The sequence below is a fragment of the Aspergillus puulaauensis genome, chromosome 1, assembly GCF_016861865.1.
Source record: "Aspergillus puulaauensis MK2 DNA, chromosome 1, nearly complete sequence".
Classification (NCBI taxonomy): domain Eukaryota; kingdom Fungi; phylum Ascomycota; class Eurotiomycetes; order Eurotiales; family Aspergillaceae; genus Aspergillus; species Aspergillus puulaauensis.
In genome coordinates, this window is record NC_054857.1 from 4,900,865 (window position 1) to 4,926,606 (window position 25,742).

The 25,742-nt window shown below is 50.0% G+C and overlaps 12 protein-coding genes across 12 annotated transcripts; 8 read left to right on the forward strand and 4 right to left on the reverse strand.

The window, feature by feature from the left end:
* Positions 1-769: 769 nt before the first annotated feature.
* On the forward strand, positions 770-1,922 carry PAN6 (pantoate--beta-alanine ligase PAN6; the record flags this gene model as incomplete). The annotated part of the gene is made up of 2 exons (XM_041698084.1): positions 770-797; positions 850-1,922. The coding sequence occupies 2 exons, from the start codon at positions 770-772 to the stop codon at positions 1,920-1,922; spliced, it is 1,101 nt and encodes a 366-aa protein (XP_041551305.1).
* A 373-nt stretch (positions 1,923-2,295) lies between these two features.
* Positions 2,296-4,635, forward strand: dbp7 (putative ATP-dependent RNA helicase; the record flags this gene model as incomplete). Its single annotated transcript, XM_041698086.1, has 1 exon — positions 2,296-4,635. The coding sequence occupies one exon, from the start codon at positions 2,296-2,298 to the stop codon at positions 4,633-4,635; it is 2,340 nt and encodes a 779-aa protein (XP_041551306.1).
* Positions 4,636-4,702: 67 nt separating this feature from the next.
* Positions 4,703-6,093, reverse strand: ASA1 (WD40 repeat domain-containing protein; the record flags this gene model as incomplete). Its single annotated transcript, XM_041698087.1, has 2 exons — positions 4,703-5,792; positions 5,846-6,093. 2 exons carry the CDS (start codon positions 6,091-6,093, stop codon positions 4,703-4,705), a joined length of 1,338 nt encoding a protein of 445 aa, XP_041551307.1.
* A 1,173-nt stretch (positions 6,094-7,266) lies between these two features.
* Positions 7,267-9,118, reverse strand: APUU_11942A (Zn(II)2Cys6 transcription factor domain-containing protein; the record flags this gene model as incomplete). The annotated part of the gene is made up of 2 exons (XM_041698088.1): positions 7,267-8,478; positions 8,528-9,118. The coding sequence occupies 2 exons, from the start codon at positions 9,116-9,118 to the stop codon at positions 7,267-7,269; spliced, it is 1,803 nt and encodes a 600-aa protein (XP_041551308.1).
* Positions 9,119-9,899: 781 nt separating this feature from the next.
* On the forward strand, positions 9,900-11,816 carry APUU_11943S (putative MFS multidrug transporter; the record flags this gene model as incomplete). The annotated part of the gene is made up of 2 exons (XM_041698089.1): positions 9,900-11,640; positions 11,698-11,816. The coding sequence occupies 2 exons, from the start codon at positions 9,900-9,902 to the stop codon at positions 11,814-11,816; spliced, it is 1,860 nt and encodes a 619-aa protein (XP_041551309.1).
* Positions 11,817-12,394: 578 nt separating this feature from the next.
* Positions 12,395-13,224, forward strand: APUU_11944S (type 1 glutamine amidotransferase; the record flags this gene model as incomplete). The annotated part of the gene is made up of 2 exons (XM_041698090.1): positions 12,395-12,865; positions 12,937-13,224. 2 exons carry the CDS (start codon positions 12,395-12,397, stop codon positions 13,222-13,224), a joined length of 759 nt encoding a protein of 252 aa, XP_041551310.1.
* Positions 13,225-13,440: 216 nt separating this feature from the next.
* Positions 13,441-14,115, reverse strand: APUU_11945A (OPI10 family protein; the record flags this gene model as incomplete). The annotated part of the gene is made up of 1 exon (XM_041698091.1): positions 13,441-14,115. The coding sequence occupies one exon, from the start codon at positions 14,113-14,115 to the stop codon at positions 13,441-13,443; it is 675 nt and encodes a 224-aa protein (XP_041551311.1).
* A 1,911-nt stretch (positions 14,116-16,026) lies between these two features.
* Positions 16,027-17,552, forward strand: APUU_11946S (uncharacterized protein; the record flags this gene model as incomplete). The annotated part of the gene is made up of 4 exons (XM_041698092.1): positions 16,027-16,242; positions 16,329-16,467; positions 16,549-16,657; positions 16,718-17,552. The coding sequence occupies 4 exons, from the start codon at positions 16,027-16,029 to the stop codon at positions 17,550-17,552; spliced, it is 1,299 nt and encodes a 432-aa protein (XP_041551312.1).
* Positions 17,553-18,746: 1,194 nt separating this feature from the next.
* Positions 18,747-19,738, forward strand: APUU_11947S (uncharacterized protein; the record flags this gene model as incomplete). Its single annotated transcript, XM_041698093.1, has 2 exons — positions 18,747-19,453; positions 19,531-19,738. The coding sequence occupies 2 exons, from the start codon at positions 18,747-18,749 to the stop codon at positions 19,736-19,738; spliced, it is 915 nt and encodes a 304-aa protein (XP_041551313.1).
* A 383-nt stretch (positions 19,739-20,121) lies between these two features.
* On the forward strand, positions 20,122-21,039 carry APUU_11948S (DUF1115 domain protein; the record flags this gene model as incomplete). Its single annotated transcript, XM_041698094.1, has 1 exon — positions 20,122-21,039. One exon carries the CDS (start codon positions 20,122-20,124, stop codon positions 21,037-21,039), a length of 918 nt encoding a protein of 305 aa, XP_041551314.1.
* A 708-nt stretch (positions 21,040-21,747) lies between these two features.
* APUU_11949A (oxygenase MpaB family protein) lies at positions 21,748-23,396 on the reverse strand (the record flags this gene model as incomplete). Its single annotated transcript, XM_041698095.1, has 4 exons — positions 21,748-22,113; positions 22,176-22,902; positions 22,957-22,985; positions 23,049-23,396. 4 exons carry the CDS (start codon positions 23,394-23,396, stop codon positions 21,748-21,750), a joined length of 1,470 nt encoding a protein of 489 aa, XP_041551315.1.
* Positions 23,397-24,584: 1,188 nt separating this feature from the next.
* On the forward strand, positions 24,585-25,600 carry APUU_11950S (thiamine pyrophosphokinase-related protein; the record flags this gene model as incomplete). Its single annotated transcript, XM_041698097.1, has 2 exons — positions 24,585-24,625; positions 24,679-25,600. The coding sequence occupies 2 exons, from the start codon at positions 24,585-24,587 to the stop codon at positions 25,598-25,600; spliced, it is 963 nt and encodes a 320-aa protein (XP_041551316.1).
* Positions 25,601-25,742: the final 142 nt, after the last annotated feature.

The window sequence follows — 25,742 nt, forward strand, 5'->3', positions numbered from 1 at the left end:
GCGAGCTCTGTTGATGCGGGGGAGGGACGCAATGGTGGCTCAGGAATGGGGGGGTCTGGGAGTTTTAGAGGTCACAGACATGAGAGGAGAAAGAACGCATGACATAAGTTTGAAGAGGAGTCTCCTCTCCGCAACAGCAGCTAAAATCCCAACAAAAACGCTCTGATCGTCTGGCTCCGCTGGTTGCCCCAGACTTGCATGCCGAGGATACAAGTCACGTGGTTTGATTTTACCGCGGTCCAGTATTGGTTGGATAAGCAATTCTCCGCAGATAACCGTGCATATGGAGCACAGTGGCATTGTTTGACTTAATACATCTACGGCTGCAGTATTATCCTCCTATGTCTGATACAAACATTTTCAAGCATAAAACTCTCTCTATGATTACATGGTTCGCTTCCAGGGCTGTGGGGTAATTTGACCCCTTGACTAAAAAGGGCACCCTTACTTCGAAGGGTATTTATTGCATGTAACTGGCGATGTTGTCACGTGGTTCTGATTTTCTCTGCCTAATATATATGGCATAATTCAGGCATCTACATGCTGGCCGAGGATGCTTTCAACGCCGCAATCGTGGGCACGACCCCTCTGCCAAACTTTTTTTGGTCGCAATCAATAAAATATAAATTTGCTACATTCAATTCCATGATCCAGTAACGACGTTCTCCCGTGGTATCATCTCAGCTTGTCCGCTCGGGATATCACACCGACCTCTGGTTCCTCCGCGGGGAGCCGAGTTTCACGGATCACCTTTCTGGCCATCACCACCATGTTTCGACAAGCAAGGCCGTTGTCCAGTACGGCCCTCAATTATTTGTCTGCCGCATCGTCTAACCCATATTTTTGCAGCTGCCGCCTCTCTTCTTAAATCTCAAGCATCCACCCCCGCCGCCCGCCGCTACTCCTTCCAAGTCTTCCGCGATGTCCCTCCGCTCCGAGCCCTCCGCCGCGAGCTCCTCCTCTCGGAGCGCACCGTAGGCCTCGTACCTACAATGGGTGCCCTGCACGAGGGTCACCTCTCGCTCATCCGCCAAGCAGCCTCCGAAAACACCGACGTCGTCGTAAGCATCTTCGTCAACCCCACACAGTTCGGCGTCAACGAGGATCTCTCAAGCTACCCGCGCACATGGGACGCCGATATCACGAAACTAGAACATTTGAACGCCGAGCTTTCGTCTGATAACGGAGATGGAAGCAGTAAAGGTCGGATCACGGCTATTCTTGCGCCAACGGCAAAGACAATGTACCCAACTCTCCCGCCTTCCTCGGAGGTCGATGGCGACGGCTCGTTCGTGACGATCACCCCGCTGTCCAAGAAGCTGGAGGGTGCGTCACGCCCTGTCTTCTTTAGGGGTGTTGCGACGGTATGCATGAAGCTTTTCAACATTGTTGGTGCCGACCGGGTTTACTTCGGGCAGAAGGACGTCCAGCAGACAGTTGTTATTAAGCGCATGGTCAAAGATTTCCACCTCGATACCGATGTCCGGATCGGGCCTACTATGCGGGAGGACGATGGATTGGCCCTGAGCTCGCGGAATGTATATCTGGGATACCGGAGACGCGCTGTTGGGCTGGCTCTCTACACGGCTTTGAAAGCAGCCGAGAGCGCATATCAGTCTGGAAAACTCAACCGGGCCGACATTCTAAATGCTGCGAACAGTATCACGGAAGGGGTTCTATCGAAGCAAAAGAATTTGTCTGAGTCGGAGCGTACCCTGTTTGAAGTTGATTATATCTCTCTGGCTGATCCGGAATCACTTGATGAGGTTGACACCGTCGATCCCGCAAAGGGCGCCATTCTCAGCGGTGCGATTAAGATGACTCCGCTTGAAAAGACCAACTCTGGAGAGGAGTGTGGTCTTGGAGATGGCAAGGTTCCGGTTCGGTTAATTGACAACCTGATATTGAAGCCTGTGGAATAAGGAGGAAATTCATTTGTCCCGCTAGAATTGTATATATTTTCCATGTCTTGAAACGGTCGAGGGGTTGTACAACATATATCACATATACCGTTAAATGACATTTATTATCGGGTATAATATTCATCAATGCCTTTTTATTGCTAGTAATTAGTATTTGAAAATATTGAGACATCAAAGCAGCAGAACAACTCGAGGAGTCCAGGATATAAATTCTTTTCCCAAAACAGAAATAGGGCATACAACGAGGGCTCGGCAAAACATCGGCCCGAGAAAATTTCCCTCTCCCCCATCCCGCTCCTCCCAACCCAGCAACAAACCAGCAGCACATAGCTAGCCGTCAACGGTCGCCAGTTATCGTTTTCCTACATTGAAAATGGCAGACGATGGTATGCTCCTCAACTTCTCGCTCCCAAGCGAGGTCATAAAACCCGAGACGAAAATCAAAGGTGGAACATGGCGCGAGCGACTCAGCGTCAAGAAAATCGCCGCGCACCGACAGTCGAATACGAAGCGCACTAATGCTGGGGAGGATGGAAAGGAAGGCCCTGGTTCCAGGAACCCAAACCGGATACAGGTTTCTGGACCCAGGCCTGCGAAGAGACAGAGGGTCGATGGTGATGGAGAGTTTCAAGCCCGGGATGGGGCAGAAGGGCACCGGCAAGGACAAGGGAATGCGCCGAGGAAGGGACAAGGAGGATCTATTGTGGCGTCTCTTTTCTCGAAGAATCCGCGGCCGCAGAATGCTGTTAAAGATAATAAGGATAAGGAGCCGGTTGAGGATGCGAAGCCGACGAATGCGCCGCTGATTGATGGATTGGATACATTTACGAACCTTGGTCTGTCGCCGACGCTAGCGGCACATTTGCTTACGAAGTTGGAACTCAAGGCCCCGACGGCGATCCAGAAGGCGTCCATGTCGCAACTTTTGAAGGAGGAGGCGGATGCCTTTATCCAGGCGGAGACTGGTTCGGGAAAGACGCTGGCTTATCTATTGCCACTTATTCAAAGAATCATGGACCTGTCGCGAGCAAAAAATGAAGGCGATGCGAGGGGTGACCTGAATGTTCATCGGGATAGTGGGTTGTTTGCGATTATCCTCGCCCCGACCAGAGAACTGTGCAAACAGATTTCGGTTGTGTTGGAAGAGTTGTTGCGATGTGCGCACTGGATTGTCGCAGGGACTGTGATTGGTGGAGAGAAGAAGAAATCAGAAAAGGCGAGGTTGAGGAAGGGGCTGAATATTCTTGTTGCCACACCCGGTCGACTGGCGGACCATCTAGAGAATACACAGGTGCTGGATGTAAGCAATGTGAGGTGGTTGGTGTTGGATGAGGGAGATCGATTGATGGAGTTGGGGTTTGAGAAGGAGCTTCAAGGCATTATCAGCAAGCTGGATGCGCGACAACGGCCCAGCCGGATCCCAGGGATCCCCGCGAAGAGAGCTACTATTCTCTGCTCGGCTACGCTGAAGATGAACGTGCAGAAGCTGGGAGAGATCAGTTTGAAGGATGCGGTCCACATCAAGGCCGACCCTGCTGATGAAGATGGCGAAGCCACCGAGTCCAAGGACGAAGACGGCGCGTTCCGAGTCCCTGCCCAGCTAAAGCAGTCTTACGCCATTGTCGCTTCGAAACTACGACTAGTCACGCTCACAGCACTTATGAAACGAACGTTTATGCGGAAAGGATCAGTGATGAAGGCCATCGTCTTCGTCTCATGCGCCGATTCAGTCAACTTCCATTTCGAGGTATTTACACGGAAACTCCAAGAGCAGGAGGAGAAGCAAAACGAATCTAGTGACAGCGAAGACGAAAAAGAGAAAGAGAAGCCTACACCGGCCTCTGTCCACGGAACAATCGCACCGGCAACCGCCTTCTCAAATTCCTCAAACCCCGTGACAATGTACAAACTCCACGGTTCCCTCCCCCAGCACGTCCGTACATCCACCCTCTCCTCCTTCGCCAAAAACAAAGAACCCTCCGTCCTCATCTGTACCGATGTCGCATCTCGAGGTCTCGATCTTCCCAACGTTGACTTTGTCGTTGAATACGACCCCGCCTTCAGCGCCGACGAACATCTTCACCGAATCGGTCGTACCGCGCGTGTCGGTCGTGACGGCCGCGCACTCATCTTCCTCCTTCCGGGCTGCGAAGAGAACTACGTCGACATCCTGAAAAAGGGCTACCGCGACGGCGGAAAGGCGCTGACCCGGTCTACAACAGACGAGATCCTCAAGCGTGGATTCGGTGGCAACGTCGAGTCCCAGAGTAGAGACTGGGATGAGAAAGCGACGGAGTGGCAGCTGGAACTTGAGCGCTGGGCGATGGAAAACCCCGAGTATCTGGAGATGGCGCGGCGCGGGTATCAATCCCATATCCGAGCCTATGCGACTCACATTGCAAATGAGCGGCATATTTTCAATATCAAGGAACTGCACTTGGGACATCTGGCGAAAAGTTTCGCGTTGCGTGACCGGCCGGGTAAGATCAATGTTCCTGGTCTTCGACCGGGTAAGAACGAAACGAAGAAGGACTTCAAGGCTGAGCGGAAGTCGGTTGGTGGAAAGAAGAGGAAGTCTGGTTATGGTGGTGGTAAGGATGATGATAACGACGGCCCGTCAACTTCCACGAACGACACGACCCTTGCCGCCCAGAAGATGAGAGCGAAGATGAAGGAGCAGATGGCCGGGGCGAGCGAGTTCAATCTTGCATAGACTGCCTCCCCGACACCTAAAATATTTTCTTTTTATCATATCTGTAAATAGCATAGCGCTTCATGACTCAATAGATATCCCACAATGAGATCTTTCCGTCTTTCGAGCCGGCGACTAGCCAGTGCGTGTTCTGAACTTTCAGGCTCCGCTGGCGCTGGACTTGAGCAAGCGAATATTCCTTCTCCCCGCGCTGTATAAGTCCCTTATCGGCTTCACCGTCGTCGATTTTCTCTCCCTCCTCCGGCTCTTTCGTGCTGGTGTTTGGGGTCTCCGTATCTAATGTGGGCGTAGAAGGAACATTCGCAAATGCAACAGCATAACACCCCTCCTTATGCCATTTCAACACCGCAAGTTCCTTCATCGTCTTACACGAATAAACCCTGACACGTGAATCCCATCCCGCAGTCGCAAAAATCTTCCCATCTGGCCGGACGCGTAGCCCCTGCTGCCCCGCATGCTTCGTATTAACACTTTTCAGCGGCATCTCACGCGTGCTTGGCGGCCCAATCTGGAGAATAGGATGCTTTGCCAGTACCGCATCAGCAGACGAGGAGAGGAAGTATTCCCTTGAGGGGCTGAGATCTATGGACAGAACAGGTTGCGAATGAGGTATCGAAATGTAGAGTCTTTCCCATTTCCAGTTTCTGCTGGTGTCAATTAATGATTTACTATTGTTGAAGACTCCACGACAGCCCAAGACCATTACATGGCCGTCTTCGAATGCAGCGGCGACGTGGAGGTCCTTGGATCCCTGGGTGTGAGCTAGCTGAGCAGCCATGACCATCCCAGTTTTCACGGCTGGGTCGGTCGGAATGGTGCAGATTCTTCGCTCAGAAGGGAGATGGAAGAGGTCGATTGCACCTGAGTCGAGCGCGTTCGGGACAGCGAACAGGACGGATGACGGAGGAATTTCGCTTCCAATATTTCCCTCCTCGCTTTGTCGTGTTGTCTCCTCCGGTGCGAGAAACAGCATTGAGAAGGCGCAAAAGTTTAATGCATTTACCGGGAGAGAATGAACGAGCCAGGGTTGAATTTGAGTCTGGCTCTGAGCTGCGGCCGTTGGCCGGCCACTTCCATCCACAGGCAGGGTCTTCTGCAGAATCTCCTCATCCTGGACCCGGAATCTCCATACGCGGAGTTTATGGTCTCTTCCATGTCTGTCATAGAATTAGTGGAACTGATTTTACCACTGGAATGACTGGGCTATTACGTGTAAATCTCAGTCAAGCGTCCACCTCCAAGCGTGAACCCTTTAACCTCAAGAACCGCGCCCTCGTGCGCCTTCCAGACCGCCACCGGTCGTTTGAAGATGAGGTCCCAGACTACTATCCAACCGTCGGCATCACCGGAGACGAGACGGAGATTTTGGTTGAATATTTGCAGTGCGTGGATGGCGGCGGCATGGCCACGGAGAATGTAAATGGGGGTTGCTGGGGGGAGGGACGGGGTAGAGCTCATTTGAAGGGTTGGGATTATACTGTGTTATTGAATTATTTGGTTAGTTTGAATGAAAGAGATTCCACTGATTGTTGGCGAAGTACATGTAAGTAGGAAGAGGATGAAGATAGAAAGAATGGAGATGGAGACAAAGACGGAGATGTCTGAGTGGAAGCTCAGAGTCTTGGCGCCTGTTGGCCAAGTATATCCAAACGATGCTTCGGCACTGTATACTTCTGTTGGACCGGCACAAACGCCTATTTCCAAAGACCTAGGTCTTTACTAAATATTCACTGGAAACTGCCCATTCTTCATCCGTTGGTGTGTTCCTTCCAAAAAGGGCCTGTTGCTTTGTTCTCAGCGTCAATAAATACCTATCTACCCGTAGCCATTTGCCATCACTTAGAGCCGCCTTAATTGTCCTCGTCTTGCTATTTCATCCTTAAGCTACACATCATATTTATCCAATTCAATCCAGTATCTATTGCCGGCCTTCGCAGAAAGACTATAATCATGTCCAACTCCAGTTCACCCTTGGCGTCTTCTAGCAATAGCGATAGCGGTGCTCCCGTCATCAGCGACAATACCAGTCTATCGCGTACGAGCGACAATAGCAACAAGCCCAGCGACGAAGTTTCTACAAATTCTGACTTTTCCTCGTCTCTGTTTGACAGCTCGTGAGTGAAATACTGCCGGTTGAGTTGTGGGGGGTGGGCCCACGTCGCATTATACCCCGTACGCTAACTCGGCACTCCACTGCCTTATAGTTCCTCAAAAGACGACTTCTGCACTCCCAATGAACCCATGCGTGTCCAAAACAGAAAGGTCGGTAAAAGGCGCCGATACCGTCATTACTATTCCGAAAGAGGCCTGGGGGCGAGACGCTGCCTTCGGTGTTGCGGCCTGGGCACGGTTCCGAGCCATTGTAGGGTCTGCGATGGGAAAGGGGAGGTTTATGCACCGAAATCCAAGGAACTGCAAGATTGTGAGCCGTGTTATGGGACGGGAACAGTGCGAGATGAGAAAGTTTGCAAGCGCTGCACTGGCGAGGGAGCGTTTTTCCCTCTAGGCCGGCCTTTCTAGAACTGCGCGGTTTGGTGAGGGATAGTCAATTAATGACAGAAAGATAGATAGTAGTAGTAATATTAGAGCATTATTTGAAGTACAGAGGCCATGAGTGCAAATAAAGGGTTATCATGATTGGTCGTAAGTAAGATGGTGGTCCAAGAACGGGTGGGCATCCGTTAAAGTGTGGGAAAAGGGGTCCGCGATACCGATGTGGGGATATTCGTGACCTGGTTCATGTGTGTGGAACTCAAAAGGGATTGTGGTAGCATCAAGAGCACTGAGTAGTGGTTGCCCGTTATGCGAGTGCCAGTCCCAGGTCTCCTCAAGTTTGTGCTTCAGATGATCAGTGTTCAGCCCGGTGGTGCGCCGCATTTCATCAAGAATTGTGAAAACTTCAGCTTGCGCCTTTCTATCGACTAAATGACTCGCGGCTATTGCAAGAATCTGGGCAGAGAAAATGGGCATCCCGCAGTTCTTGTCGTTCGAAACGATGCCGCATACGTTGTACGCATGGTGTTGTTGCTCTTGCTGCTGTTCAGCAAGACGATCTTGCCGGAGAGGATCCGTTTCCGCAAGTAGAATCCTAGTGACATGGTAGAGCATCTGAGCTACAATAGCGGGACGTTCAACAAGCCACACTTGTGGAAAAACTGACTGAGGATTTCTCTGCCAGGGTTGCACTTGACCGAGAGGCAACATTGATCGCGGGATCGAAGCAAACCATTTATCACACCACCCATTGTAGAGGTTCCACTGTTGGAGCCTCTGAGCCTCGGCATTGCGTGTAGATTTACTGAGGCCTTGCGAGATAAGTGAAGAGCGCAAGTCTGAGACCTTGGCGCAGATGTAGATGATACGCTGTGTCCATAGCTCCTCATTGCCGGTGATCGATGGTTGAGCGGTGAAGTTCATGTCGATGCCCCAAGTATCTGGTTCCCAAACTATCATGTGTTGGAAACTTATGCAATCGAGCAGCTCCATGACAATGCTGAGCCAGGAACACGCCCCACCGAGGCCTTGCGTGCGAGTATTCCATCCACAATCCGTGATCAGAGATCGAGCTGTATTTCCCGCACGAATACGCATTCCGCTTTCAATTGGCCCTAAAACAAGCATTTCAACGACCTCAATGATAAGGGCGGCTGTTGCACATAGCGATGCATCACGATGCATGGTTGTTAAAGTGTCAGATAGCATCTCAGCTGCTGCGTTGTAGTAATTCAGCCTCTCATTCGTCTCGTTATGAAGGTGAAGAGATACGAAACACCCCGCACAAGCCGCAAGCGCAGCGCGGAGCAGAGGCTCTTCAAGGGCATAGAATGACAGAACCCGGGCAAACTTTGCACGTTAGATAAAAGAGCAGTCAACTGTGACAGCAATTACTTACATGCTTCATTTCATCCACAATATCCATCCAGGGACCAATCTGGTTGACAAACACCTGCATGAGGGACATTTCCTTGGGATCTTGGAACGAAAAATGCCGGTCGAGTAGGTATTTGGTGTGTTTGAAAAACGGGCTTTGCCCAGAGGAGTGTATTGGAGTGGAAGATTGAGCAGCGACATCTTCCAAGGGAGGATCCTGGCCAGGTGGCGGATATCTTTCGAAGCCACCGACATACTCTGAAGCGATGGTCCTTGAGTTATCCTGAAAGGTAACGCTGCTACTTATAGGTGGCTGGAGATAGGTCGGAGGCGCGACCACCTGGGTATCAACGAAGTTCAGCCGAACACCTCGTCGGCATAGCCGGCCTGATTTGCGACAGTTCTGGCACTGACCCTGGGCTTCGTCGCATTTAAGATGGCGATCCCGACATGTAAAACAGCCGGTGCGAACACGCTTCCGTTTCTTGATCGAAACATCACTTTCGCGATCAACATCGCTGGGGGAAAGCTGGGTCAACGCTAGAGGCGCGATATTGAGCGTTGCCCCGTCAAGGTCCGACGCGAAAGCGTGGCTGCCGGGAGCAGGGTCCATATCGAGCGTTCAACTTCTTAGATATGGGATGCACGCACGGATCCCGCCATAGCAGCAAAGCGCAAGAATGGGCGTATGGATCCGTCATGGAATGATTAAATATAGCCGATGGTTGTTTGGGTAGTGAATGGTGATTGTGAACGCCGACATTGAGCCAGTCCTGTGTGTTCTGGGGATCTGGCAATTTTCCATCTCAAGTCGCACAAGCGTGGGCACTGAGTACCGTATCAACACGTCGAATCGATGCGAGCCAGCCCTGCGAACGATTCCCTGTAGCCACGAGGTTCAATGAAAAATCGCGGACTGCAGAAACTCCCGAGTCGCCGACACGCCGAACGACTCGAGCTAAACCCGAAGGGGAAAGGTGCTGGGGTGCCGAGATCGGCCCCGAAGTATTCGCAGCACAGGCCAGAAGCTTGCCCCTCGATGAAAGCATGGCATGCGCCTAGATTCCGAAGATCTATCAAGGTACTGGATCTGTATTTGCTGTAGTTCGACTGCCATTTATATGGACTGGTGTCGGGCCGAAGTTAAGATGGGGGTCGCTGTTGACTGACTCCTCATTGTGTGCATTAGCGCAGTCGGCAGCTCTGTCGCCATACTCCTAGTGAGACTCTTAGTGAGAAAATTCTCTCGCCCTTCAGGCGAGCAACCCCAAACTTATCAGATGACAGAAGGTTTCGATCAGCTGCTTCCCCCACTTCCTTCCTGACGTCTCAATCTCTCCCATTTGTTTCCCCTTTCCCTTCATCCCGAGATCAGTCTCTAGCCAGGCACCAAGATGACTGTATCTCCAGGTGGAGAGCAACCCCGCGACAAGGCTACCGAGTCCACGCCTTTGCTGAAGGATGAATCCTCCCGTGGCCTCCAATACTCTAGCAAGGCTGGTGATTTGACAGATGCTGCCGAAGCCTCGAGTTCGTCATCAACTACACAGATCTCGGACGAAGAAGACGCTGCCCTTCTTGGCTTATCTCGGGTCAGCTCGATCCCCCACGCACCGGAGGTAGAAACGGGGTTGGAAAGAGTTCTCTCCTCCACAACAACAAACAACGGCCTAAAAGATTCAGAATCTGGAGGTGTACGAAACGAAGCCACTGGCTATGCCGCCCGCTTTATCAATGTCTCGCCCACGAGGTTCTGGCTGATCTTCGGTGGTGTGCAACTCGGATACGTGATCGGGTTCTTTGACGCAACCTTGATGGCGTCGAGTCATCCCGTCATCACCTCGTACTTCCATGCCTCCAACTCTGCCTCATGGCTTTCAACCGCTTTTCTGTTGACCTCGACAGCTTTTCTCCCGCTCTTTGGTCGTGTCTCTGACACCTTTGGCCGGAAGCCTGTGTATCTATTCTCAATTGCCGTCTTTTTCCTCACCACATTGTGGTGTGCCGAAGCGCAAAGCATAGGAAGTTTTATTGCTGCCCGTGCTGTCTGCGGGCTTGGTGCTGGGGGTGTCTTCTCCATGGGCATGATTTTATCCAGTGATCTAGTCCGCCTCGAGTATCGCGGCATCTACCAATCCTACATCAACCTTTGCTTGGGAGTAGGTGGCTGTCTCGGTCTTGCATTTGGTGGATATCTATGTGACCAAGTGGGCTGGAGAGGTGCGTTCCTCGTGCAGCTGCCATTCATCTTCGTTTACTTCTTAGTTGCTGTCTGGACAACACCAGCCGATCTTGGCTTGAAGAGCCGGGCATCGGAGAAAATGACTTTTTCGCAGCTTCTCCTGAGTATCGATCTTGTAGGGTCCGCATTGTTGGTTCTCGTTGTCACCACATTAATAATGGGCCTCAACCTCGGGGGTAACGTGTATAGCTGGACTCACCCTCTCGTTATTTCCTCACTAGTTCTATCTGTCGTTTTGGCGGCGATCTTTGTTCCGTACGAAAGACGAGTAGAACGACCTGTGATGCCTATTTCATTCTTAACGAAGAACCCTCGCGCTGTTCTCGTTTTTGGAAACTTCTTCGGGTCCATCTCAGTCAACACTATGATCTTCAACGCGCCATTATATTTCCAGGCCGTCAAGCTTGCTTCCCCGACCGACTCTGGCCTTAGACTGCTTGCATCTACATTGGCTGTAACTAGTTCTAGCGTTGCTACTGGCTTCATCATTACCTGGTCGAAGCGGCTTAAGCCTACCGTTATAATTGGGGACGTTTTCCTGCTCCTCGGAGGTTTGGCGGCGACGACAATGGGAGCCAGCACCCCGGACATGATTGCTATGATTTGCGTTTCACTCGCAACTCTCGGTCAAGGTTTTGCCTTCCCCTCCCTGATGGTGTCTGTGCTTGCGACTAGTGAAACAGATGAGCAGGCTGTGGCAACGACAACGCTGGGGCTCTTCAGGAATCTAGGGTCCGTCATGGGAGTCGCAACCAGTAGCTGGATTTTCCAGAATACCCTTGTCTATCAACTTGACGCAAAGGTCACAGGGCCTGATAGGGAGACCGTCATTCAGCTTGTCCGAAAATCCGTCCAAGCCATCGCGAAGCTGGACCCTCTCCATCAAAGCCAAGGTATGAAACGTTACCCTATCCAGACACTTGTGGTTCAGAAACTAATCATCAGTACAGTGATTGAGTCATATGCGGCAGCTCTCCGTTTGACATTTGCTTCGGCAGCTGTATTCGCAGCCCTTATGCTCATGATGCATGTTGGAGTTCGACTTCCTCGCCTTGGGCGCAAGGCTTGATCCTTGTGGTCTAGTAAGTCCTCTACCTATTTTTTTTTGATTCGCCAACGGTATATCCAGATTGTGCATATATAGTATGAGTGCCTAAAATTGTTTGCGTATATGATTGTCTGCTATTCGAGCAGGAGATAGAATACTTTAACCTATACTACTTGTTTGTTTTTTCGATTGGATTGTGCATCCCACAGTTATATAACTCTTCTCGAGGTGAACATTCAACATTTGTAGACAGCTTGATTTTAATGAACGCAGCAATTAAATGAGATCCTCTAAAGAACCTGCCGAGGTTGAAGGTTTATAAGAACTATTTTGCCACTTTTTCCTAAGAAGGGACAATCCTTACTAAGTAAGTTGCTTATCAGTTTATACAGCCCGGACCATCTCCGAACGCTAGCCCCCGCCATAAACGGTGTGCAATGTCCATTTGGTTTGACTTCTTTTCAACCACTCGTTCCTGAACCCATACCACTACTTTACAAACCCCAGAATCTCACGCGCGCGATCTCTCACTATCACAACAGTATCAATTCTCGCCTTTCACCGAATTTCTCGCAAGTCCCACCAAACAAACCATCACAATGCCCCGCCTCCCCCTCCGCATTGCCGTCCTTTTATGCGACACGCCACCCGAACCCATCAACACCAGATACGACGGCCTTGGAGGCCTATTCACGAGACTCTTCAACTTGAGCGCGCAAGAGCTCCACAAACGCCAAACCGTCGACCCGGCCTCCATCGTCTCGATCTCGCGCTTCGACGTCGTCACGGCGCAGGAATACCCAGACCTCGACAACGTCGACGCCCTGGTATTAACGGGCTCTAAACACGACTCCTTTGCAGACCACCCATGGATCCTGGATCTGGTGGAATTCACCAAAAAGGCGCTTGCGCATCCGAATGTGAAGTTGTTGGGGGTTTGCTTTGGACATCAGATTATTGCGCGTGCCATGGGGTATGAGGTTGGGCGGAATAGTGCTGGTTGGGAGATTTCGGTTTGTGGTGTGGATTTGACGGAGAAGGGGAGGGAATTGTTTGGAGTTGAGACTTTGGTGGGTTTCTTGCTTTCTTTCGTTCTTTCTTTTCGACTCCAGGTGGTGTCGATATGTGCTGACGAGAATAGAATATCCAACAAATGCACCGTGATATCGTCTTTACTTGCCCTGATGGTGTGGTTCCGCTGGGAAGGACGCCGACGTGTGAAGTGCAAGGGATGTATAAGGCTGGGAAGTTCATTACAGTGCAAGGGCATCCGGAGTACAAAGATGATATTATGTCCGAGGTAGTGACGTTGCGGGCTGCGGCGGGTATATTTGATAAGGAGCAGGCCGAAGATGCGTTGAACAGGGCAGGAAAGCCACATGACGGGATCGCAATTGCTGTGGCATTTCTGAAGTTCCTCCTAGAGTAGATGGGTGGTCAATTGTCTTTGAGCGTTCATGATAGAGAAGTAGTTTATCGTTTAGAATTAGAATCCCGCGTTGGGAATTATAGGCGACGACGTCACCTCCCACTTGACGGATAGATGACATCTAAATACATTATGAAAAAGAACATAGGCCAGTAGGAAAAGGGTCATATAATCGTGAACATATAGCATTCTCTGAAGCCCACTCTTGGGGTCAAATCAACCGCTCGCACCGGGATCTTCCTTCTCCAAAAACGTCGGATCGACAGTAATCCGCCTCTCAAACTTGGTCCACCAGTCCTGAAACGCCTTCATCGGGACAAGCTCCTGTCCTCGTCCCGAGGAATCCGACTCTGCAAAGCTCGCCAGGAAATTAAACGCATTCCCGATAATCCGCTGCGCTAGCACTTTCGTAGTAATCCCCTTTTGCTGTGGCGTTTGCCGTACAAGATCCGTCGATTTGCCATTATTTTCTCCCCTTTCCTGCTCCAGCGTCGCAAGTTGCGGCGCAACAACCTGAACGGGTTCGATTGATATCCCCAACGTCACGGCGGCGCTGTTATTCGCCGCATTCCCCGAATTTCCTTCGTCGAGCATCTGATCTTCATCCTCGGCTTCCGTTCGCCGTGGTGGGCGCGCTTTGATAACTGAAGAAGGCTTCTCGTTTGCCAGAGCTCCGATGAACCGGAATTCGGAACCGGGGTACTGAATATAGATCGCGGCAGCGGTATCCTGTGGTAAAACCGTGCCCGGGAGGCAAAAAACGACAATCTCGGAGAATGAAGGCGCGAGGGGGAAATTAAAAGCGAATTTCGTAGCTTGCCCGCCTGGTTGCGCATCGACGGCGACGATGTCTGTAAGGCAGGGCCTGCCCGGAATTATGACGGAGAACATGGAGGAGTATGTATAAGAGGAAAGTGGTTGATAGATAGGCTGGAATTGACCAGATATGGATAGTAAAGAGCAGTATATAAGTGTATTTATGCGCAGAAAGGCCGGTTCGTTTGCATTTTCAATACGCGGAGCTATTGGAGTGAGCTGCTTGGGTTCGTGGAGGTTCCAGACAGCTTGATGGAAGCTCGGAGAAGAATCCTTGGGTCCGCCAAAATCAGTGACGAAACCATGCATTACCCTTATCGATAAGGGCTGGCGCAGGTCCCACTTTCCCCTTCTGGGCGCCTTCCTCAATGGTGTCAACATTGGGCCGTCAAGTTTTAGAAGGAACGACCACGTTCGAGATTCTCTGTTTTCAGAAGCTGCGACCCAGCCATTAGAATATCATCAGATGACTACCTCAAACTTCCAGACTGCTCAATTCACCTCTGACCGATTCGTCGAAAGCTGCGGCGCTGTTCTGTTTGACCTGTCGCATCAACCAGGACCAGCTTAATCCACTATACCAAGAAAGATGGGTGGCTCCTCCCAAAAGGAGGCCGAAACTGCGGCGAATGTCGATATTCAGCGGCTTCCAGGGAAGTTCAAGATAAACCGGCGATAAATGCCATATCCACCCTGTCTCAATGATGACCCGGGCTTCCCGGCCAGATGAATGCGGAGGATGCGCCGGATAAACCCCATATATCCTCGGATATTGACGATCCCGTCATTCTTACAGTTCGGGGGATGGATTGGAAGTCTAAAGTGAAGCTTATTTGGTGGTATATTCTGCAGTTGACGATGACTCAAATGCAAGGGCAGCAGCAAGGACTAGTGATTTTAAGGTCCAGTTTTTCGGTTTTGATCGGGCGCCCCGGAAACTGGCCTTCCAAAATGACCGTAATATTCTATCAAAAGCTATCACCTTGGTCGATGGTTTGTGATGTGCAGCGTCATAGGAGACGGCTACCTATGCGCTCAGAATACCGGAAGCACAAGCAGCAGAACCCCTATATAACGAGTGAGAATATGTCATTGTGTCGATCAAGTCATCAAATACTCTCTTGAGCTATTATTCTACGTCTCGTGGCTGAGGTCATCGCAGAGCATGCGTGGCACCATCGAGCCAGGACAGTGTTGTCTCCAACCTACGCCAGTGACCGGTTGCGGCATTTGTGCATATCAAGTCCCAGCAATTATCTGTTTGGGAGCGCGTGACCGTACGGTCGGGCGTCGACATATTGTTCGTGCCGCAATAGTAACTCCGCACTCCGCTTGTGTGTGCAGCCCAACCAGCCGGAAACCGCAGGATTAGAGGGAGCTTTGAAGTAACGGAGCATAACTTGATCATCCGATCCACAGCATTAGCAATGTGTTGGTGGAAATTCCAAGCGGGCTGGGATCTCTCTCTAGTCTCTAGTCTCAATGTGACCCTCAGGCTCCATACTCCATAGGTAATCATGATGGTGTACGATATCTCTGATAGGCGATTTGTGATCTCGAACCCACTTTGTAGCTGGATGCAGCTGGAGGATCACCTAGCTTGGCAAACCCCCCTCTCTCTATCAGCGAACTATTGGGTGGTGCCGCCCTCTGATTGAACAATTCCAGCGAACCCATTGCCCAAATATGCGTAAAATGGACCCATCATGTTCGTCCCCGAGTCATGAAATGAACTAAACCTTCATTTTCCACTAGCCACTCATGATAATGGGCTCCAATCCCATCTATAGCGGACCTCACTGGGATGCCACCCTCGCAGGTTTTGGTCTCACCGCACAAAGCCTGCATAATCATGCATCCCACCAAGCGGTCAAAGCTTGGGTAGGGCTCAGGACTCGGATGCCGAGGTATTAATAGAGGAAACCCTGCAGCCGCAGGTTTGGGTACCTGGGTAGGGAAGAAATAGGACTCCCAAATAATTCAAAAATGGGCCAACCTCCACCTCCATCGTCATCATCATCTCTCTTCACAATAACGGAACATGTTCTTGAATGCCAGCATATTCGGGAGTACCCCAAAGCCACCAAAGCTGGCACCGATTCACCAAAGCTTGTGGTGAAAAGGTATACACCAAGATTAAATTTGAACACCAGACCGGGAGACCTGACAATAATTGGTGCCCATGGGTCCGGAATTCCTAAGGTATGTGCTAATCATGACATCCCACTGCTGCATGCTTGCGGGCTGGGATGGTTAATCAACATGTAACTGACTCTGGATTGGGATAGGAAGTCTACGAACCGCTATGGGGTGACATATATCTGAAACTGGTCAACCAAGGTATTCGAGTTAATTCAATCTGGATCGCCGATACTGCGAGCCAAGGGGCGAGCGGTGTTGTAAACGAGGGTATTCTGGGAAATGATCGTAAGTATCATCAATCCCATTGCTTACTTCCGTTTTTTATTGATGGAAGCTAATGGCTGACTTGGCGTGCTTATTATATAGCCTCATGGTTCGACCACGCGCGAGATTTACTGTTCATGATCAATCAATTCAAAGCCGACATGCCCAGCCCGATTGTTGGGATCGGGCATAGCCTCGGAGCTGGACAATTGTAAGTGAAGCGTACTACTATTCTACGGTACAGACACGGAACTAACCTTTCAACAAATAGAGCCTTGTTATCACTACTGCATCCGCGGCTCCTCACATCTCTCGTTATGATCGAGCCTGTTCTAGAAAAGGACCTCCACACCGGCCATGGTGTAAGTTTTGCGAAAGTAACGCTCCCGCGAAAGACCGCCTGGTCTTCACACGACGAGGCAGCAAGATACTTCAAGAAAATCCACAAGAAGTGGGATCCCCGAGCTCATGATCTGTGGATGGAACACGGGCTTCGTGAGATTTACGCCCCGGAGGAGCATACATCGGAGACACCTCTGGAATCTTCGCCTGTCGTATCAAAGCCGCTGATTACTCTAACAACATTGCCCGAGCAGGAAGTGGTGTTCTACGTGCGACCTAACTTCGACAGAAAGAAACCGGCATCCGGTGACGCGTCGCATCCGGACATCATTGGGCCGCCGCACGCAATTTATCCATTCTATCGGTATGAGCCAATCCTGGCGTGGAATCTATTGAAACACATTCGGCCACCAGTGCTGTATCTATTTGGTGATAAGAGCCCATTCTCGAGTCCTCAGGGCCGAGAAGAGAAGGTGGAGCGGACAGGGATTGGGATTGGTGGGAATGGAGGGCATGAAAGGGGTAAGGTTAAGGCGGTTACGATTCCTGGTACCGGGCATAATTTGCCGCTCGAGAATATTCCTAGGGTCTCTGATGAGATTGCTGGGTGGCTGAAGACTGAGATGGAGAGGTGGAAAGAGGAAGAGAAGGCAAATTATTGTGGACATCCGGGTGGTGAGGAGACGTCCGGATTGAAGAACTGGGGTCCACATTTGGATGAGTCACTGCGCATAGCCAAAGCGGCAAGGAGATCGAATTTGTAGCTTATATGATTTGGAATAGATTGTATAGGATTGCACACCATCCTTGGTATCGGGTAAACGTATACCGAAAGCCCCGTATCTGCTGTGTGACAATCAATTATGCAAGGTACAAGCAACCATCAACTACTTAGTACTAACCATCCATGGTTCCCTTCTTTCTCTGGATTTAAACCGTCGTCATCATGTTATGTTGGAGTAGTGTCCTGGCTATAGATGACTGAATTGCGAGACTCTACTTGGAATATAGAGCAAAAAATCAGGAGAAACGGGACGTACTGAATACAAACATGATTGGCTGCAACAAATGGCGCCAGCTACTGTCCACTTTCCAATATACCAAGACCATATCACCCGAACACTGATTGTTGATCTGGTCTGGTCTTAGGGCTAAATGGGGCTCCGCCTGTCCCAGATCTTCGTTGATGAATCCTTGGTGTTCTGCTTGGCAAAGACATAAGCACCCGCCCTCCAAATAAGAACCGACCTGTTCTAGGAAGGAGCGATGAACATTTGTCGTGCTTTCCCTCCATGACTCACTATATACCTGAATCTAAGGAAGGTTCAACCAAGGCCTTGAAGTGTAGGAGGAAGGAGCGGCCATCGCGGGTCGGTACCGGTTGGGCTTTCCTTGAGAACTCGAGGCGTGTATTCCATATGAGCTCATATCGTCGGGCTTCGTCGAAGATACTGTGGTACTGATCCATCAGTAGGTCACCTCTGGAGGTCATTATATTCCAAGTGGCCATGAAGGAAGTGTATTCATTGGAAGAGATCTTTTATGTATCAAATTATGAATCATGTGTGAAGAACGTGCAAGACAAGTGGATTTATGATGGCTTGCTCGAAACATCAGTTCGCACAAACTTCTAGGTGAAAAGCCCAACTATCATTGTGATAAAACATAGCTGGGGCGAAAAAGATGATGAAAATGAGTATTTACTTGCCATTTATGCCTCTAACCGCTTCATTGGAATCTAAGTTTGTATTTTCCAGCCGCAAATTTTGCCTCAAGTGAATGTGTCCATCAACACCTAGTGAATAATGTATTCCAGCACCAAGCTTTCTCTCAGGATCCCCTGCTACTTGTGTTCCCCCGATTCTTATTTAACGACAGATAATCTTCTTTTCCAATACCATCCACCCATTCCCTACTCAGCCTTCGTCCCGTTCTACCTCCTGGTGGCCAAAACAGCCATGGCCGAAACCTCACTATTCGAGAAATGTCCCGGCACCATTGAAGAGTGGACCGATGCTGCCTCGAAGGGTGAACTTCTCGCAGTATCTCCCAAAGACTACACGGACCACAAACATGGCTCCAAAATCACCCAGCCACAGTTCATCGTCCTACGAACCCTCGTCCAATCCGCCGGGCCTGAATCCTTCGATCCAATTCTCTTCGACCTGGAGAACGATATCGAAAGAGCTCGCCCTCTCCTGCAAGACTCCGCCGCCTTTAAGAGCTACCTTGACGCCGTGAGATCCAATTCCGGCCGCGCAGAGGATCACTTTTCTGCTGCCAGTATGTTCCAATTTGAAGTTATAGATGACCATGAGGGACCATTGCAACCGCGTGATGAGGAACTTGGCAAGCGGGCCGTCAGCGCCTCGGTCATCTGTCTTCTATTGGCGATATGCAGTAATTTCTCAGACATGACCAGCAATACATTGTGCAGATTTAGTCGGATCGATCTCGTGGCCAAGTTTGGAAGCGGCAAGGGTAGCGGGTTTATCGCAAGTACTAGTGGACAAGTGCAAGATAAGTCTCGTTCATGGTGGATAAAGGCCCCGGTGTACTGCACTAGCAATGAACGGCAAGTTTATGGACCTGTTATTGATATGCGGGAGGCGGCCCTGCTTGTCGCTTGGATGAAGGAATACCCCGGCTATCCCGACCCGAAGCGGTACGTTGTTGCTTGTGTTGTTGTGTTGTCTTATCATACCGCAGGGTAGGGAGTAATCAAAACGCTAACGATGACAGTCGCATTCTTATATCCCAAAATGGAATTGAACTTTACTTGACCTTTGCTTTGTGCGGCGACGACTGGATGACATCGTATGTGGAGGAGGGCAACACCGAGGTCAATGACGACAGTTTCATGACCATGCATCGTTATGGCCCTTGGTTGATCAACAATGCTGAGCACATGGAAGAGCTTGCAGCTATTATGCTGGCTATTAGCTTCTGAGCGTACTTGCTGTCTTACCTTCTTCCTTTTCTTTTCTTATGTTATCCATGTGGTAGCCGAAATCTCTTGACTTCACAAAGTGCTTCTATTCCAAATGAGCTCTTTCCGCCATTTGGAATATATGAATACTTATGAAATGAATTCTACTTATTTATCATTCTAGCAACCTGTATTTAGTCAAATTAAGATCAAGCTGTTCAAACTTCATGCAAGCTCATGTTCAAACATTACACACTAGTCCCGATATGGATATATAAGGCCCGTCCTAATTGGGTATAGTACATTCTTACCTAATTTCACGCCCAACACCAGAGAGATAGACGTAGATACCTTCAAGGTGTTGATATTATAATACATTGTATATATATGAAATACTCCACACAATGGCTCAAAATAAACCAACCCCGCTACCAGCAGACATAATGGAGTCCCAGCTCTCCACAATAGACCTCCTAACAGCCATGTTCCCGTCCGAAGGAGAACTCGAAATTGATCCATCCACGACAGAATGCATTGAAAAACTACGAAGCTGGTGCGAGGATTCCTCTGCGGATCTGCCTTCTGGGACTCCTTCAAATATATTACTCGCCGTTCATGCCCAAGTCCCAGGCGGCGAGAAGACGATACAAGTCAATGTTTCCATCCCACTACAATGGAACGAACCGGGGCCAGAGACAGAGACAGACCAACCACCTCCATTAAACTACACCTTACGCCAGCCGGACTGGCTTTCCAAGGCTGAGGTTGCAGAATTATCTTCGTCAATGCCGAATGATGATATATTATCCGCTCTAGAGTACATCCAAGAAGAAGGCGCCCGCTTATTGGAAACGCAAAAGAGTTCAATATCCTCTACATCAGCATCAAACCAGCCTTCGACTAGGAATAACAACTCAACCTCAGGACCAATTGTCCGTGTGTGGTTTTATTTCCCATCTCTCTCGACCCGCGCCAAACGAGACGACATGGTTAACTATGGCCCCGACTACTCCCTCACCGGCTTTGTCCTGGCGGGGAAGCCAGGGGTTCTATGTCTCGAGGGCGCATCAAAAGATATAGATTCTTATATGAGCTTTATCAAGACTCATTCGTGGGGTGATATCCCGCGACATCAGAAGAAGGTCAGCGAGCGGTATCGGGAGACGGAGGGGGTTGAGAGGGTGTTTGCGGGCATGGAAGAGATTACAGACTCCCTTGGGGAACGGGGTGGGCAAAGAGCGAATCGCGGAGATATGCAGGCACTGGAAGGGTGGTTAGCGGCAAAAGGGCTGCATGAGGCTTTTGAAAACGTGATTTTTTGATTGAGCAATGACAGCTTCGGGTGATACCACCACGGGAGAGGCAGGAGCTACCCAGTAGTATTGCATAAGCCAGTTTTAGAAGGCACTATCAGACTTGGAAGCTTGGATTAACTGAGGTGCTCCTTTCTTTTTCTAGTAAGGATATATTATTCCTTGATGGGGAAAGAACAGACTCGGCAGGAGCAACCTGGAAATAATTTAAAACGGCAGGTACGCACCAGCTCCAGTGCCCATCGTTCTTTCCGCCATCTTGATAGATCTTCATATATTTCTAGAATTTACATAGTGTGCAACGTCATGGTTCACAACAGCCCAGTGCGTCCATTATTCTGCTCTTCGGAATGCGACTCAATGTTTCTTGGTTCTTTTCTAGGGTACATGCGTCCACTGTGGATGGGCGAACCATACCTTGAGGTAAGGTTTAGTGATGCCATCACTATCATCGATTTTAAGCCCCCTACCTGTGAAATAGATATCCACGATATGCATAAAGATAGCAGACAATTCCACGTCAACATGTATTTGGGATTTGCGAAATATATCAAAGACCTCGATTTGGCCAGATATATAATCACTACCTAAAGTTGGCTGCGCCAAGTGAATGCCTGAGAAGTGTCTGCTCAAGGGTATGGGTAGGGGGAAAATGTAGTGTCTATTCGGAATCTCTAACACATCTACAAATACAACCTCTCGATCATTTCATTTCCATTAGAATGGCAACTTCCCTCGCAGCCCCTTCACAAGCTCCGGAACCGTCAGTGCCCCAACAGGAACAGTCGCCAACCGCTCCCTCACAACCTGCAACAAACTCGGCAAAGCAGCCTGAGTCTGGGGAAAGGCCCTCGTAAACAAGAAATAAATCCCCGTACTGAGCCCACCAGCTACCGCAAATGCCGACAAAAGGCCCAGATACGAGAGGACCTCCACACCGGGCTTTTTGAATAAATACCTCTTCCGGTCCCCGAGTCTTGTCTTCCCCTTCAGCGATGGGATATATTTGAAGTCGAAGACTGTTTCCTTCCCGAGCCCTTCTTTCTCGTCCATGAGGTGTTTCCAGAACAATTTCTTGCGGTTCTATACCCGCATCAGTATCAGGGACGCAGAGATGGTGTTGTTGACGGTTTGATGGAACATACCTCGATGATATATCTATCAATGGCAGGGACAAGGGGAAGCGTTTTCGCCTGAACCTGCACCCAGAAACAGTACCCCCACATAAGCACCTTATGATATAAGCCCGTCTTAGGAATGTGCAATTCATCCGAGAGTTGGTCACCATTAAGCAGTCTTGTCAACGCATCCATATATTCTAGCGACGCATATATTGGCGCCGTATTCTCGAGTCCAATGGCGATGTTCCGCGCAAGAATCCTTCCCGTATCGGTAGGTTCGAATTCATTAACGAGCAGAGACTCGGAGGTGATCTTGGCCTTTGCTGCACTCTCGAATGGCTCTGTTGGTGCACCCATGTACCAGGCTACGAGTCGCCAAAGTGCAATATAATCTTCCTCTTCCTGGGGAGTTAGAATAACACCCTGTCGGGGCATACCAAGCCAGATGACCGTACTGCTGAACGTGTTGATGGTAGCAAATGAGTCGAGGTCGTTAATAGGGAGTCCATATCGTTCAGAGTCGTAATACTTAGGATCTTGTTCGACGAGACTCATGATCCTGCGACGGACGGCGGAATGTAGGAGACGGACTCGGACTGAGGCTAGGTGACCCTCGCCGCCGGGCTTCATGGACGCTGGGGAGTTATTGACTTGGATTGTGTGCTGGACTGTTTCCAGGAGGCGGCGGCGCACGACTTTTGCACCGAATCCACCGGTTCTGGAGAGGATTTCGCCAACGCGGATGGCGCCCCTGGTGGCCTTAGGTTAGGGCTGTGGGTTGGAAAGCTGGGTTGGACATACTTACATTCCACCAAGTAAACTTACGAACGTGAGCTGTTGGCGGCAGGTGTCATGTTAATTATCCAGTCTTGACCAGGCAGAGTTGTAGGAGCATACAGCATTTGTCACGGGGATCAGATATCGCCAAAAGAGGTCCTGGCCTCGTTCGATTTGCTCCCAGTTCACCCATTCCGGTACCGTATTGATTTCTGTCCAGAGCACCTCAAGCTTCGGATCGCTCGAATGGTTATCCCGTAGCAGCGCATAGCGGTCTCGCTTTGAGGGGTCACTAGCAGGTGCTGGCAATGCATCTAGTATCTCGTTGGCTTCATCGGCGAGCGTATCGCATGTCCGGATCCATGGTTCAAGTTCGCTCCCAGGAATGTGTTTATCGGTCCACTCGAAACTGTAGTCCCAATAGTGGTACTCGACTCGATTACCCTTTTTATTCGTTGTTACCGACATGGCTGTTGCTTAGGTCTATTGCAAAGGTGTATGACTTTTACTAGTATTCATCATGGAGGGCTCGGGTGGTATAAATGAGGCCTTCGTGATCTTGCTCAGGCATGAATATGTACCCGCGGGCCGGGGTCCGGGCACGTAGAGCATCAGGCTATCATTGTTGGACGAGAGAGGGCGGTTATTTGCAATCGTTGGAGCATATCTTCCTGGTCCACTCCGTTGGGTAATCGCATGTGAACCGGGGTCATTCTGACTGAGTCAGTCGGGCCAAGTGCCGATGATCTTGATTCCTCACCCACCACCATCCTTTCTGTCATCAACCTCAATCTGCAAGCCACTTCCTTTGTTCTCCAATGGATTATTGGCCTCGGACACTGTACTGGATTTCACATGTCTCTTCGATGGTGGTGGTTACCGCTGCACGGCATGTATCGCGGTTTATTGGCATAGCTAGTCTAAGACTATACTAGCTTCTCAGTTCACCTACAACCTACGGTAATCATATGGAGATCTTCTCTCGTCCTATCGTAACCGAAGGTACGCCCTGTCAAATTTGACATCGAGAGAGGGTGGGAGCACGTAGTAAACAATGACTTCAAGCTCACACTTCGCCTTAGCCCCAAACAATAAAAATGCTGCACGGATCGAGATACTTTATGGTCGATTAGCTTGGTTTACCCCGTATGGCTAGTAAGAGGATGGTCACATTAACACAAAAGCTCAACAGGGAAGAATATCCAGCATCCATACAGCTATTCGGCAAGCACCACCCCAAGTCAGCATTAGGAGAACCCCCAATAAATCCCCAGGGAGATCATACCTAAGAGTCCTTATCGAGACTACTGGAAACACTCCTAGTCTCAGCTGATTTCTGCAGGCGCTGTAGGCGTTGTTGGAAACACAACGAGGATGCCATCCACTCCTGCTCAATGTATATTCTGTAATAGTCAGAGCTGCCAGCTATAGCAATGGCTCGAACGCACAGACATATCGATACAGAGCACAAGCATGTGTGTTGTTCTAGAGCGCAGAAAGAATGGGCCTACCTAATCGGGAATAGACTGTGTGTCCCGCCGCTTTAACCAGCGAGGAAGCGCGATCCGGCAGGTTTCCGCAGGGGTCGGTTAGTATCAGATCCAACGCCGTGACTACACTTGGACTAGGCCGAACAGCTTTTTGGTATCTACCACAATGGTTAAATCTAATCTAGACTTAATTGATGAATGCGATAGGTTTGATTCCCATCCTGCGCTACTACTCAGCCCGTTCCCTAACAAAAATGTAGTTTCCCGTATCATCAAGATGACCCCGCAGCCTACGTGACTCATATGAAGAAGTACCACTCCTTCAAGGTTAAAGGCTACAGTGCTGTCCTAGGACATATTTTGAACGAGGTGGTAGATCGATTCGATTGGCCCGCCGAGTCTTGGGTCATCGATCCCACCGAGCGAACAGTGACCCTGATCGCAGGTTCAACACCAGAAGAGCGAAACAAGGTGCTAGACCAGACTCTCGAGTTAGCAGTCAAGCAGGACCGCTTTGAGGTGCTGCGGGGATGGCGCAATGAAAAATATCCAATTTACGGTCCCAATGGGGAATACCTGCTTGAGCTGGAGCGATCTGCCACTCCGCTTTTTGGGATTGTCTCCTATGGCATCCATTCTACGGCTTATGTTGAGGATGATGGGGGTCTGAAGATCTGGGTACCGAGGCGATCAAAGACGAAGCAGACGTATCCAGGAATGCTGGATAATACTGTTGCAGGTGGGATGACTACTGGAGAAAGGCCATTCGAGTGTCTTGTTCGCGAGGCCATGGAGGAGGCGTCCCTTCCTGAGGATGTGGTCAGGGCTAATGCTTCCGCTGCGGGCTGTGTTTCGTATGCATATTTACGGGATAGCCGAGCCGGTGGTGAAACGGATCTAGTGCAGGCTGAGGTTGAATATGTCTACGATATCAAACTGCCTGCGGATGTTGTTCCGAAACCTAACGACACCGAGGTGGAGGAGTTCTGCCTGCTTACAGTTGAGGATACGAAGAAGGCATTGGCTAACAGGGAGTTCAAGCCCAACTGTGCTGTTGTCTTGATTGATTTTTTCGTCCGACATGGCATCTTAACGGCCGAGAACGAGAAGGATTTCCTGCAAATCATAACAAGGATTCATCGCCGGTTGGAATACCCGACTGCGTCGCATGTTGCGAAATAGACAAAGCGAGGTTCCGGTAACTGTTTTCCAGGTATATTTTGATATTCTATTTGATAGACCCAAATTCCAAATAACGCCGACGCTGCAACCAAATCACTCCAACGAGTAGATGCGACCTTCCTGGCTGTTCAAGCTCAAACCA